Raw genomic sequence first — 15,043 nt, 5'->3', positions numbered from 1 at the left:
CTCCTCCCAAAACTCACCCCAGGCAGAGACACCATTTTAAATTGCTGACCGTGACCCTGGCCTCGCTCTCCTAAAAGGACAGCACCGCTCTGCCAAGGGGCATTCCAACATCACAGAGAGCCCAAACCTCTAGGAGTACAGGGCAACCACGTTGCATCACATCACGAAGACATCAACCTACAGCATTATGACACGCGATATATTTTAGCTTCTAATTTAACACCCAGAATTGACTATGGGCACAATTAATTGGGACTGCAAAGGATAGCCTCGAACGACCTGGTCTGCAGGCTTGATCTATTTGTTCCCCTTTGCTCTTGTGATTGCAGGTGAAAAACTGTGTGCACGAATTTAAAGGGCATTTAAAACACTGCAGCCATTATTACACACAGTCACCAACAGGGCCAGCTACAGGGTTTTGGCCGCCCCAAGCAGCCAAAAAAAAAAAAAAGCCGCGATCGCGATCTGCGGCGGCAATTCGGCGGGAGGTCCTTCACTCCGAGGCGGAGTGAGGGACCGTCCGCCGAATTGCCGCCGAATACCTGGATGTGCCGCCCCTCTCCGGAGCGACCGCCCCAAGCACCTGCTTGACAAGCTGGTGCCTGGAGCCGACCCTGGTCACCAACTAACCTACCATCCCAGCATCTCCTGGCCAAATTCACGAGCTACAGTAGTCAGAACATTATCAGAACAGAGCTATGCAAACATTCACCTGGAACACGGGGAGGGGCCACTGAGAGTTTTAGCCTACGTTAGTGCTCAGCATGCAAACAAGAAAGTGACAGCACAAGCAAGATCTGTTAAAGGCACAAAGCAGCTGTACAATGCAGATCACATCTTTATATGACCTGCTAATGCACTTTAGCCCTGAACTTCAGCAGTTCTCCCACGTGAACAGAGACTGCCAATTACCCCAAGTTTCATGTTGTTTCCAGCCTGGGTTCTGCACACTCGTTTCGTTGGGTGCTCACCCAAATTTGACTGAGGAGAGGAAATGTTAGACACGGGCTCCCACTGTACTAAATTTCTTCATGGCCACTTTCCTCTCTGCCTAATATTTATGCACTGCCTTGTGGTTCCTAACCACCCTCATCCTTCTCCCCAGAAAAAGGTCTGAAACCATGAAGTGATGCCTTCTGGGAGTTCCTGATCTTCACTCTTATGGCCGGTAAGATCATGAATTAGGATTGGGGGGGGGAGGGGAATCTGAGTGCAGACGTATTGAAATCACAAGGATCTCTCCTTTATACAGATGGATCTGTCTATTGCATTTCATGCAGCTAAAGAAAAATAAATAGAGGCTTCACCTGAACTTCTGTTCATATGCGTACAAATGTGGACATGTGCATTTACACACATGCTACATAATGGCATATATTAGAGAGAGTAAAATAAACTAAGGTCCTGGGGCCATAAGCTTAGGCACCTACATAGCTTTAAAAATCTGGGCCCTGATCTTGCAAGCCATGTCGAAATCAATGGGAGTGCCTCTTGAGGAAAGTTTGCAGGATTTAGCTCTAGGTCAGAGCCATAGTCTCCTCTCAGTCTCTGCAAATACTGGGCCTTTAACGGGGCTCTACATTATCAGTTCAGTTTTTGACTTTCCCCTTTTTCAAGGTTTAAAACCAAGTTGCATGGAGTTGCCACTTAGACCCTTGGGCGCCTTCCTAAAAGGATGAATTATTCAACTCAAACGCTGAATTTTTGGAGATGGTTTGTTATTTTCAGTCAGAGCGAAATGGAGTCACAAAATAGCACAATTCCCTCCCTGATTACTTATTTACCGAGCATTAAAAGCACTTAGTGGATGCCAGGAACATGACATGAGCCTCGGAGGATCAAAGCTGCAGTCACTTAAAAAGGACAGTGTTCCCATTTTTTGCCAAATATAAAACATTCAAGAGTATAAGGCGACATAAAAAATAGAACAGTTTCTCACAAGGTGCACTTTGCAGGGACCCGATGACCTCACATTTATAGTCACATTCCCACAACGCAGCCCTCTGAGCCATCTCCACTCCCCCTCTGAATAAGGGGCACTGAGCACTGATGAACCCAGAGGGAAAAGCAGGTCCTCAACAATTCAGGATCTGGCCCAAGATTTGTTACTTTTCTTATGTGGCTCAAAACAACCCATCTGTATCGGAGCCGGACGGTATGACACGAGGCTACGTACTTGCTTCATCAGAATCGTAGCTGTTGGCCTCATCCTCTTCGTCGTCCTGAGGCGGCGGGAGTGGACGTGCAGGTGCAGATGGTGCAGGCGGGGCAGCAGCTTGTGTATATGGGGCAGGCTGGCGCATAGCCCTCTCCTCTCTGGCTATAGGCATCGAGTAACCACCGCCACCTCCTCTCTCATCCCTGGGTGCCGCTGCTGAATAGGCCGGGTCTGTCTGGGGAGGGCCCATCGACTGGCTCACTGTGCAAAAGAAAATAGGCATTGAACAGAGAGATCCTGATGAGATGGGGTGCAGCACTGGAGACCAGAGCTCCAGGTGAAGAATGAAAGTTGTTCGTGTCCGAAAGTTCAGCTAGGCCAGTTTTATCAAGGTTATTGGGCACCTGGGATTTGGATCTGCACAGTTCGTGATCCTACTTGATTTTCATAGATTCAGAGATTCTAAGACCAGAGGGGACCACGGTGATCATCTAGTCTGATTTCCTGGATAACCGGCCAGAGAACTGCCCCCAAAATAATTCCTGTTTGCACTAGAGCAGATCTTTCAGAAAACCATCCAATCTTGATTTAAAACTTGCCAGTGATGGAGAATCCACCACAACACCTGGTAAGCTGCTCCAACGGTTAATGACCCTCACTTACGTTTACGCTTTACTTGCTATCTGAAATTTGTCTAGCTTCAACTTCCAGCCATTGGATCTTATCAATTTTAAATTCCTCTTCCCTCGGCTTCTCTCACCCACTAGACCAATGCATCTCTAGCTTATTCTATGGACTCCTTCATAAAAGGGAGGGATCTTCTCATGGCTTTTTTATGCTAAAAAGTATTTCCTTTCATCATTTTTAAGTTTGTTGCCCTATACAGATTCACCCACCTACTGCCAGTCTGGCTACCCACGGGTTTGAAAACCCCCACCCGTAGATTGGTTTTGGTGTGCTTGAGACATGAGATGAGCATTGGAATCCTTTCTATGGCGACGGTGACACAGATCTAGCAGCGGTTCTGCTGCCACTTCAACCCTGTTGCCTGTTGTGATGATTTGATCTGCATAAGTTCATGGAGGATAGGTCCATCAATGGCTGTTAGCCAAGAGGGTCAAGGACACAACTCTATGCTCCAGGTGTCCCTAAACAACCAACTGCCAGCAGCTCAGAATTGCCCTGTTCTGTTCATTCCCTCTGAAGCATCTGACACTGGCCACCAACAGAAGCCAGACCATTGGTCTGACCCAGCATGCCCACTCTTATGTTCTTATTTGCATAAGCAAATCTGACATCCCACATTCTATGGGACTACACCTCATTTATACAGGTACTTTCCCTCTTAAATTGCTAGGTGGGTGGGGAACCCGTGATGTGCTAAGGAGTTTGGGGGAAACTCTGCTTGGCTTCTGTGCCTTATGTATATTATACCCATGCTTGTGGTGCCAATACCCAAGTGGGCAAGCTTTATGTTTGTTTCCCCCAAGCCTCCATGTGGGTAAAATACAATCTTCTGCTGAAAGCCAACACAAAAACAGGGTAGCAGGGTCTACTGCCTAGAATGCAGGCCTGGGAGTCAGGTGACCTGGCTTCTAATCTGCCCCAGGCATTTAGGTGCCCAGATACCAAAGGGATGGGCGTGGCATAAGGACCAAATTAAACAAAGGGGCTTGAGCATGGCCATGGCGATCAGTCAAGATGGCTGCTTGGCTTACAGCTGATGCAACTAGTAAATTATCAGGGAGGAACATGCATGGTGAGCAAAAAATGAATTTCATCCTGGATTATTTCTTACCCCATTTTGCTCTATGGAAGCCACAATAACGCATCTATCTGGGGCCCCTTATGCTTCTGCATAATGCCTATGCAAGGGGTTTTGCTTTTTTATCAGGTGATCTCTACATAATGGGCTTCTCCCAGTTTCCTTTGCCCTGGGGTTAAGCCATAAGAGGTGGAGGTGCTACATTTCAACCCAACCTTTTGCTGAGTCAGAATTCCCCAAATACGAGGGGCTCAGTCAAGGAAAATCTGAAAGCTCGGAAACAGAGAGCTGACCCACTTCTACTCTCAGATCTTGGGATGAAAGCCTGAGGGGAATGCGGAAGCACCTTGTTAACGTGAATTAATAGAGGAGATGGAACTGAATGCTTATAATTAACAGCTTGAAAGTCAAATGTGGCACAGCTTGTTTCTCCAGGAAGGGAAGGTGAAAGAAGACATTCATTTTAATCTGAGCTTTTTATACTACACCGGCAAAATTCTATTCTCAGTTACTTGGGTGCAAATCGGGTTACCCCATCAACATCCGTACTTACTCCAGATTTACACCAGGGCAAAGGAAAGCAGAATTTGGCCTTCTAAGAGGAAATGCAAAACTTTAAATAAATCATAAATTGCAAAATTGCTCAGAAGTGAGTCCCCTGACCTGGCTGTCAATTAACGCTGGCAGAGACTTCGCCATTTAATCCATCATTACGGTGCAGAATGAAAGAAATGGGAGCCACAGAGAGATGAATCAGTAAGGCACACGGACTAAACAAAGGGAGGGAGCGCGATCTGCTCCCAATGCTGCCATTAATCCACCTTTTCTAAGCCATTTATCTGGACGGGCATGCTAGTAACCATACCGACAGGTCACTAGCCTTCCCTAGAAGAATTTCTTGCCCTGATGCAGAGAACAGGCCGTTTACAATATGGAAACACCTGAAATGGTGTTTGTTAAATACCAGAGATCAGACGGGCAAGCCTCAGAAGAGACAGTTTAGGTTCTGCTCTGAATGCTATTTTCATTCCAAAATCTCCATGTTTTCCATTAACTCTGTCACCTGCTTTGTCGCCCTTTCGACGCATTTTGACATAAGGGCGGGAACATCTCTTAGAGCAGGAAACTGTGTGACCCAAGAAAGTGCGTTACAGTAGATGGGGACCCACTGAGATTCTTTACCTTGTCTTTCTGGATATCTCCCAGCAGCCCCGGGCTCTTGTCTGCCGCCCACTGGAGGAGCTGTGGTATAAAAAGTTATCTTGTCATCTTGCAGCAGGCGGCAAAGCCAATGACCCCTCAAGGGCAGACGATTAGAGCCCCCTTCTCCCCCACCCCCCATTGGTCCTTGGTAACGGAGTCAAGCAGCCGTGAGAGAATGGGGCATGCAACCTCATCCACCTCCTGGCACAGGCCCAGGAAACCAAGACCTACCCCAGCCTGTACCAAGCCACCCCTGTGGGAACAGCTAGTTGTTAGAGCAGTGACCCAGGAGTCTTGGCTTCCAGGTCACGGTTTGTGCTCCAGCACCGGTTCGTGGTGAGATACTTGAAAATCCATTACGTGTGTGTGTGTGTGTGTGTGTGTGTGTGTGTGTGTGTGTGTGTGTGTGTGTGTGTGTGTGTGTGTGAGTGATCAATAGTGCCTTCAAAGCACAGTCCTGCACTCTGGGAAGCCATTCTGCACTATCCCAACGCAAGCCAGCACCTCCGTGGCACAAACAGACCCAGAATACGTAAAAGCAGAACGTGTACCTGGCTGAGTAGCCTGGGCAGCAGAGCTCTGACTAGTCGCTGGAGGAGGCCTGGCAGCTTGAACGGAATTGGCACGTTTTACACCTACAAGGAGGAGAGAAGATTAGAGGCGGAACGGGGCATTTAGAATCTGTAGACACAGGCAACCGCAGAGCCATGACAACTGTTCGGTAAGAGGCAGAAACATGCACATCAGTGAGTGGCATGAGAAAAATAACTGGATCTGGTGTGCGGGTCTCTTGCTAGTCATGTCCGCATGGCTCCATTAATCATCAATGGAGCACCACTGATTGACACCAGCTGAGTGCCTGGCTTTATTTTCAGAGAGGGAAGAGAACCCACCCCTCTCCTAAACTGCCACCATCGCAACAAATTGCATTAGCACAAAGGCCATCCCCTGCTCGGGCATATCCAAGGGGAGTATGCAAGAATTCAATTCAAAGCCCATATCAAAGTTTCCTAAAACAGGGTCCCCGCTTACCGAGCTGGGGATGTATTTGTACACACAGGCCCAGATCTGAAAGGTGTTTAGGTGCCTACCTCCCTTTGAAATCAAACAGTTCTGAAAAACTGAGCGATAGCGACCAGTCAGTCACCTAGTACCACAGTCTCCCAACACCTTTCGATACAGACTGAGATGCGAGGAGTAAAGTGCATTGCAAAGCTGGGCCAGTACTATTGACGGGGACAATGAGGCACAGAGCAATTCAGTGACTGGCCTGTGGGTGCCCATTTACAGTGTGGACTGTCCACAGTAGATTCATTTTCCCCAAATGTCCCACCTTTGCTACTACCATTGCAGCCCTATTGGTGGCAGGAAGGGGTGCGGACTAACGTGGGCCAGCGGCTGTTTTAAACTCTGCATCTAGCCCAGTTCAGAACAGGCTTAGTGACACAATGATCAAATGCACCAGCAGCCCGCAGAGCCCAGTCATACCAGCACTTCAACCGGGGCTAGTAACAGTGGGGAATGTTAGGAGAATAACCTGACGACAGTTTGGCCAAGACAGGGTTAAAACAGAGATTTCTGGTCTCCAACAGCCAGATGAAAGGCAGTGTTACCTAATGACACTACAGGGGATGTGTGGCCCCGTAGATCGAGTGCTGGCAGTGAAGCGATTTGGCTCCACCATTGGCCTGCTGGGTGAGTTTGAGCAAGTCACTTCACCGCTTTGTGCCTCAGTTTCCCCCGCTGTAAAATAGGGATAATGATGCTGACCTCCTTTGGAAAGCACCTGGAGTCCACCAATGAAAAGTGCTATATCAGAGCCCAGTTTTATTATTATTAGATGCCACTATTTTCCCGGTTCTTCTCTGATATTCTTCGCCTGTGTCAATAACATGCAGTTGACCTCACTCATTTCTTATTGCTGCTGTTTCAATGCTAGTTCCATGCGCAGTTCTTTTAAAACCAGCTGTGCTCAGGAAGCATGGCTTTAATGCGATACCCTATTGCTACATACAGTGAAACTAGCCGATGTACCGCATGAACTTAACATCCATTTATCCACCCAGCGAAACGGCTCACTCCACTTTGTGCTTCTTGTATCCAAAAACACTGGGCATCGGAGAGAGATGGACGTGAGAATATGGTGAAGGAAATGGACTGTGTGGCCAATGAACAGTGTGGAGTTTATTCCCATAGGGATTGACAGAGGAGGGATTAAGCTATTCACGAAGGGCAGAACCACCATCCCCCAAAAACCAAAGAAAAAGGACTTTGAGCAGGGATGCTCTGTGGGGGTTGGGTGGAGGCAGTCTACTCCCGATCCCCCACTGCCACGGGCACTGATAGATGGTCTCTGGTCACCACTGCACCCCACTGACTGCACAAGTCTCCACAGCTGTGCACATCACAGTTTTCCCCCCTTAAAGGAAAGAAGAGGGTTTTGTCCAACAGAGCCACATATTCTAACAGCCTGCCCTGCGCCCAGCTCCAGGGGTTGCCCCAGCCACCATGACTAAGGCGAAGATTTTGTCACATATATTTTTAGTAAAAGTCCCAGACAGGTCAAGGGCAATAAAGAAAAAAATCACAGAAGACCTATCCAGGACATTTACTAAAAATATGCATGACAAAATGGGGAGCTGCAGGGTCCCCACACCGCCCGCGGGGAAGGGGAAGGGGAGGGAAGGGCAGCTCAGAACTGCAGGGTTCCCCCACCCACCGTGGCTCAGAGGGACTGCTGCCGGGAGTTGAGGGGGCCACCCCCACCTGCTGGGAGCCCTGCCTGCGGCAGCTCCCAAAGGCCCTGCTGCCCATGGTAGCTTTGAGCTCCTAGGGGCCCCGCTGCCCACAGTGGCTGGGAGCTGCAGGGTCTCCCAGATGCCCATGGTGGCTCAGAGATTGGGGGGTCCCCGGTACCCCACAGTTCCCCAGCCGCCACGAGCTGAAGTCACAGAGGTCTCTGGAAGTCACGAAATCCACGACTTCCCGTGACCTCTGCGACAAAATCTTAGCCTTAACCATGACACGGCAGAACTAGGCCCACTCCCGGGGCCTTTCAGTCCTGACAGTCACGGAACCAGGGGTCTGGCTTCGGGCCTAGCCTGAAACATTTCAGAGGAGAGAGGCTGAGGTAATTAAAGCCTCTTGATACCTATTTGACACAGGAAAATCACGCTGTTCACAGAGGGCTGCAGAGCGCAGGGGAGAGGCGTGCTGCAGCCAGACGCCATCCAGAAGGCAGGAAACAAGAGATTTCGCTCAGAGGGGAGAGCAACTGGCTGAGCTCTATTTAGCAGAAATGAAATAAGGAGGAGACCTATGTGGGACACTGGTGTGTGAGGGAAGCATGGAGTAGAGAACAGAAACTGATTAGGAGCCTTGTCACAAGGTAGAAAGTCTCAAACACCCATTGCTATGAAAACGTCCGTTGATCCCAGAGCCTGACAGGTCTCAGAACTGGTTTCAATCACCTACCGCTTCATTCCTGTGGGTCAGGTAACCTCTGGGTACAAGCTGGCCTCTTGCCCCTCTCCAGCAGCCAGGTGTAAGGAGGGCAGGAAGAGGTGAAGGTGTGGGGCGGTCCCCACAGGGATCAGAGCATAAAAGCTGCCGAGCTTCCACACCACTGCCTGGCGCTAACACAGTCACATTAGACACAAACGCAAGCGCCAAGAAGGTGAAGCAGAGTTTTTCAGTGAGCGCTACCAGCAGAGGCTGACCACGCAAAGCCAGATCAGCATGGCCTCTGGGAAGTTATATTTATAGGCAACAGAATAAGGTTCCATGTCTGTTGCACAGCTGGAGTTATGACCTTACAGGATGTGATAAAACAGGTGCTCCTCTTTGTCACAGAGAGGGAAAAAACTGTGCCCCATAAAACTGAATACAATGGTGGGGCTGCTGCAGCTCATTTTGAACAATGGCCTGGTGGACAAGCAGCCCTAGGACCTAATCCTGCAAGCTGCTGCGAGGTGAAGGGAAGTCAGCACCTTGCAAGATCAAGCCCACAACCCATTCACTTCAGACCATGTCTAGTGCCACTATCAATATGTACGTGCACTGAGAATCATTTGAACAGGGCACAGAAAGAGCAAGCCACGCTTCCACCTTTATCTGGTACTGGCCACTATCAGGGACAATATACTGGACTAGGTGGACCCTGGGTCTGATCCAGCCCGGCAGTTCCTGTGTTCAAGTTATTCTCAGCCACATATTGCCAGAAGTTCAGTTACACTCCACATCCTGAGGGGTGCACTGGGTATTCCAAAGCAATTTTTATCTCCACTTTAAAGTGAGATGCCATACATAGAACTGAGCAAATTATCTGCAACAAATAAGTTATTCAACTAACTCACTTCTTCAGCTCACACACTGTTCAGAGCAGGTCGCAACTAACTCAAAGGCATTCTTTTTTCTTTTTCTTTTTTTAAAACAACCCTTTTTTCCCTGATTATTTTTAACCTGGGTAGTGACTAGAGCAAAAAATCCTCAACAAGGATTCACCATTCAAGCTGTGCTGAGTGGGAATAAAGTGAGTCACATGGTATTGTTTCTTCCCCCTGATTGGATGAGTGTGTCAGGAAAGTATCCCTATTCAGGAAAGCATTTCTGCATATGTTTAACTTTAAGCACATGCTTAAGCCCCATTGCTTTCAGAACAGGGAAGGATTTAAGCACTTGTTTAAAGCACGGCTGAGTTGAATTCAGCTGCAAATCTTATTGACAGGACATTTTATGCAGTATTCACTCAGACCTCACTGCATGCGTGCACCGGGGAAAATCTTTATAAAGTTTCCTGATGCAGTCCTTCCAACCTACTGCACCAGGTTAGCCCAGCATGTATGACAATGAACTCTGCTGGTAGACAGATTACAACTGATTCGCTGCAAGTAACTCTAAGATAATAGGAACTACTGCCTCAATCTCCACTGCACATACATATGGATTGGATTAAACAACAGAACTACTGCCAGGCTGCACTGTTAAACAGAGATTATGGTTGATGAAATAAACTGGGAAAGTACAGCTCGAGTGCCCGGAGGGCTCCTGCATGACACGCAAGCTGATAGACACCCTTAATATTCAGCCCACTGTACCTCTATTATTCACAGGAATATGAAATTGAAAGCACAGACTCCATCTGGCATCAGGCAAGGGAATTACATGATTAGTATCTCCAGCAGTTTGCTATTAAGTATTCCTTTTATATCCAAGGAATTAAAGAGAACTTGGATTTTTTCCAGTGGTGTTTAGCTCAGGAAATATATTTGCCAGCTCAACTCCCGGCTGAAAGGCCGTCTCTGAAGTTGCCTGTCAACCTACAACGCCCCCTAAGGAGAATTCTGTCCTTGACAAGCTCTGGCATAAGCTGTCAGTCATCAGTTTTTATCAGAACAATTTACAATAGCTTGGGGCCCATTACATTTTCATGGAACAAGTGACACCGAGTAGAATCAATGCAGCAGCCTTCATCAATGAAGCTTTGAAATTACCGCACGGAGAGTCACGTGCAGCATCAGTGTGTTATGGCTGGGATCATTCGGCACCTATCCGCCTCACCTTGGAAGAGGAGACACGTTTGGGAAACTGTCTGAATTCTCCAAAGGTAACAATTATTTTGCATTTAATCTAGTTTTATAACAATAAAAATGCCGGGTACATAACACCTTCTACCTGGGGATCTCAAAGCACTTTGCAAACACACACACAGCCTCTCAAGCCCACCCCCTGTGGGTTAGGGAGATATCTCCATTTCACAGATACAGACATGGAGAAATGGGGCTAGTTGGGTCTCTAGGTGCCACTGCAATATAGATGTTAGATCAATAATAACAAGTGGCTTGCTCGAGGCACTTGGGGCCTCACTGAAGTCAATAGAAAAACTTTCCATTGACTATAATAGAAGTAGGGTCAGGTCTACAGTGAATCTGCCACAGAGCAGGGAATAGAACAAAACATCACAGTCCTGTATCACAGCATCCTACTTTATATAGCACTCCCTAGATATTTAATATGGTTGGATAGGATTGTGGAAGAAGAGGTTAGCTTTGATATAAGGGCGAAAGAATATACACACACGCTAACATGTATTATACACATTATACATACTCCCTACACATTATACATATATAATTTATATTAAACACACACACACACACCTGCACACACACCAGCATGAGAAAAGCCAAGAGAGATTGACACATATTCAGCATGGTGGGCCTAACGGAAAGACTGGGTCCCAGGACTCTTTGGGTGTGAAGTCTGGCCCAAGTACTAACTGCAGGAGCTTGGGCAAGCCCCCTGACCTCTGTACCTCAGTTTCCTCATCTGTAGAATTTTGACCTACCTTAAGGTTAAGAACTGAGGATAAATTTTAAAACCCAGCCCATAGGAATTCTGTGGGAGTGTGGCGTAAATAACGACAGCAGGATCTCTCCTCTGCTTGGGCTTAAAAGGAACAGCTCAGACAGACCCAGGCAAACAACGGTGCTATTTCTCTTCAAGGAGGGGGCGAGTGTGCAAGCCCCTCCTACGTAAGCACAGCTCCGTGCAAGCAGATTCACTTCTTGCACAGTTAGTTCTGAACGTAGCTTTTGGTGATTAGTTGTGCCAGTCAATCTCACTCCCACAAACATTCCTGGGTATCAAAACTCAGCAGGGAGCACTGGCATGGCCAGAGCAAATTCAGCTGAGCAGCCCTGGTATCAGTTTGTGGCGTGCTCCCCGTTCTCCCTTACGCTGGGAAAGTGAAGAAGGGAAATAGTGTCAGTGTCGAGGGGGAAAATAAGAAAGAGTAAGTCAGTGTCTTCCCAGCATCAGTGACTGGGACCAGAACTCCTCTTGGGGGAGGGAGGGACACAGACTGGTCTCGTGATTCAAATCTGATGAGCTTGAGTGGACACTGGGCTTCAAGCCTCCTGAAGCTGAAGGGAGTGTTGGTCTTGGGCTTGTCCAGAAACCCAGCCACATTCAGAGCCAGATTTATTTGGTCTGCAGCAGCATTCAGTCTGCCAAGTGTGGTGTACTGAGGCTGGTGTTGGTTACTATCACTTTAAGGGGAGGGGAAAGGGGTCCTGCTTGCCGGCTAGGAGAAAGCTCTGGAGGGTCAGTCTGGACAAAGCAGGCTGTTCCCTATAAGTCAGAGAGGCACAACTTACCCCACTTCATTCCAGGCTGGCTCTTTCCAAACAGACACTGATCGCACACTATCCTACACAACCCTATAGCCTGCAGACAGGACCAGGAACCCGCTCCCACCCTTCCACCCTCCCCCGGACCCCCAACCGCCCCCACAGTAGACTTTTCATTGCTTTCTCTCACTTCCAGGGCTCCTGTTGACTTCACTTTCCGCTGCATACTCCCAGTTCTCAGCAACCCTGCCAGCAAACTCGCTGCCACTTGGAGCCATTCTGACCTCAGACGGTTTGCGGCTAGGAGGTGGGTAGCTTCCCCGGCCAGAAGCAGCAGCCGTTGGTTCACTGCCTGAAAGCACAGCAAGAACAGCAGCTGGGAGGTTGGCTTTTCTTGATCACAATGATTAATCCATCCTGTTTACATGTATCCCAGTCACCCCCAATGGAACTCTGGGAACGTCGTCAGACCTGAGGGTTTTTTATTGCCCATAACAATCGTGTTTAGGAAGCTAACATTGCTTTGTGGAAGGGCAGCTTCCGGCTTTATCACCTCCTCTGCGGCGAGCACATGTCACAGCAAGGGAGGGAGAGACGGGAAAGGGCAGAGAGGAAAACTGAGGGGAGGGAGAAGAAATGTGCTAGCATTAGCCACCTAGAGTAGAAGGACAATGGGAATGAAGGATTAGGCCAGAGGGGGTATACAATGGCCTGCTTACAATAGCCAGCTATCCCTAGCTAGATGATATGGGTTTCTTTGATCAAATTTATGTGATTCTATCAAGCCACCAAAGCCAGCCAAGAAAACAGGTGGCTGTTAGCAACAGCCCGAGCGAAGGTGGCCGGCAGAGAGCTGGCTTTTGAAGAACAAAATGACACAGGCCTCATTTCGTCTCACAGTAGGGTGAAACACAACGGCATGAAATGTATGAGACTGGCTGGATTCATCCAATAGAGCCAAGCAGATGGCTTCGCCGCGTCTCTCCAATCGAACCATTTTGTTAGGCAGGTCTGGAAAGAAACAACTTCTCAGCAGATTCTAGCGATGCTCGTTGCTACCCCAAGCGAAGCCTGTCATCTCTAGCTAAGGGCCGCAGTCCTGCTCCTTACCATGCAGTTTGCTTTACGCTTTGCTGCCAGCTGGGGGAAGCGGGAGCTCAATCAATTGAGTTGCTCCTGCTTATGCCAGCTGTGAATCTGGCACGTCAGCTGTTTGCACCAAACCACAATTCCAGGCATAAATGCACAAAATACATTGTTTGACAGCAATGCATTGGGACAAAATACATGCAAGGACACGTGACCAAGCCCAGGGAGTGTTCTAAAGAGGGGTATGTACGACTGGGTATTTTGCAATACTCAGGGTATGTTACACCATGCAGGGACACTAACGGGTCCTACTGAGCAATGGCTTACCCTCAGCTCAGCTGCTCGGGGGAGGCTTGTAAGAGTGGATGCTTGGGAGACAGAGGGGGAAATGCCTTTGGGAGGTCGGGCTCTATGCACAGGGGCCATAGGGCTAAGCTGAAACCCATGCTGGAGACCTTTCCCTTTATGTTAACGTCTCATGCTCACTAACGAAATGACAGCCTTACTGTGCCCTTTAAGAGACAACCACAATCGCTGTCTTTGTCTTTATTTACATTCATCTGGTGCCAGCGGTTTGAATAGATAAATTACAGCCACGTTGGTTAGTGATTCTGGTCTCCTGTTGTTGATAAATTGCAACCCCCGGCTGGAATGCAAAAGGTCTCAGACTTACCTGGCATCTTCAGCACAAGCCAGGTATAAATCTTTCTACGACATAAATGGTATCTTTACCCTTGGATGAATTCTCAGGGTCACCGCACACCAGGAGAGTGTGTATAGCAACAGGTGGGGGGCGGCTATGTAAGTGTAGAGGAGTTAATGTGGGGAAAAAACGTGCCTCTCACACCAGGAGCCTTGTCTCTGCAGAACAGCCGGGATATATACAAAAGGCAGCCTTGGGAAAGTCATTGGCACACTAAGAGGGCGCTGATAACCAGGAGCAGCTTGGTTAAATAGTGATAAACGGTCACACGCAATAATGGTTTAAAGGTCGATTAAGACCCTGCCGACGTTGGGGGCAGAAATGTGCAAGCGGCAGCCATATTTAAATAGGGTGACTGTCCCCAGCTGCTGTCCCCAGTCATTGTCCATAGGAAAGATTTTGAGGCATGGTTGGGCTCAGAACCCCTCCCCACCCGCAGGTCTGCTCTCAGTGGGTGAAATCCACCCCTGGGCAGAGGTCCCAGCAAAAGGCCTCAGCCTCAGATTGCGGTGGCCTCCGGTGTTGGGTGTCAAGGCAACCAAAAATCAGAGGCTGGGGGGACTTGAGCGGCGCGTGAGTGCTGCGCTAGCCGTCCGCATCGAGATGAGTTTTGCTCAGTATGGAGAAGAGTCTAAAGGCCTGGTTTTCATTCGGGCCTCGAACCCGCACCACCGTCTGAGCTGAGTGGGAGCAGCAGGTGCTCGTTACCGGTGACAGTCAGGCCAGGAAACATTCAGCCCTGTCATAAACAGGTGAGACTCCTAAGCACGTGCACCTGCTTACATCCAGGCCCAAGCTTTCCCCGAGCCAAATCAACCCCCCAGAGTCAACTGCATGCGTCAGGGCTGGGAGCGGAGAGTGCACGGAAAGCTGTGATGTTGCTCAGGAGGTTGCCTGGCCAGATTTCCTGAGCGAAAGCTGGGGGCGGCGGCAGCTGGCCTCTGTCTGCTTTCCATTCAGAGAAACTTTAATGCATTCAGCACCTGACTTCCCGT

General features: G+C 48.8%; 1 protein-coding gene across 6 annotated transcripts in view; it reads right to left on the bottom strand.

The window, feature by feature from the left end:
- Positions 1–15,043, bottom strand: part of RPH3A (rabphilin 3A) — a 114,261-nt gene that overhangs the window by 18,888 nt on the left and 80,330 nt on the right. For all 6 annotated transcript variants that reach the window (XM_065568804.1, XM_065568803.1, XM_065568808.1 and 3 more), the window contains 4 exons: positions 12,447–12,608; positions 5,678–5,761; positions 5,106–5,165; positions 2,177–2,419 (listed from right to left, as the gene is read on the bottom strand). In XM_065568804.1, coding sequence (XP_065424876.1) covers positions 2,177–2,419; positions 5,106–5,165; positions 5,678–5,761; positions 12,447–12,608 — 549 coding nt within the window. The remainder of the gene's footprint in view (positions 1–2,176; positions 2,420–5,105; positions 5,166–5,677; positions 5,762–12,446; positions 12,609–15,043) is intronic.

The sequence above is a fragment of the Chrysemys picta genome, chromosome 15 (assembly GCF_011386835.1).
Source record: "Chrysemys picta bellii isolate R12L10 chromosome 15, ASM1138683v2, whole genome shotgun sequence".
NCBI classification, from domain to species: domain Eukaryota; kingdom Metazoa; phylum Chordata; order Testudines; family Emydidae; genus Chrysemys; species Chrysemys picta.
Note: the sequence above shows the minus strand (reverse complement) of the source record. Positions and strands in the feature narration are given on the sequence as shown.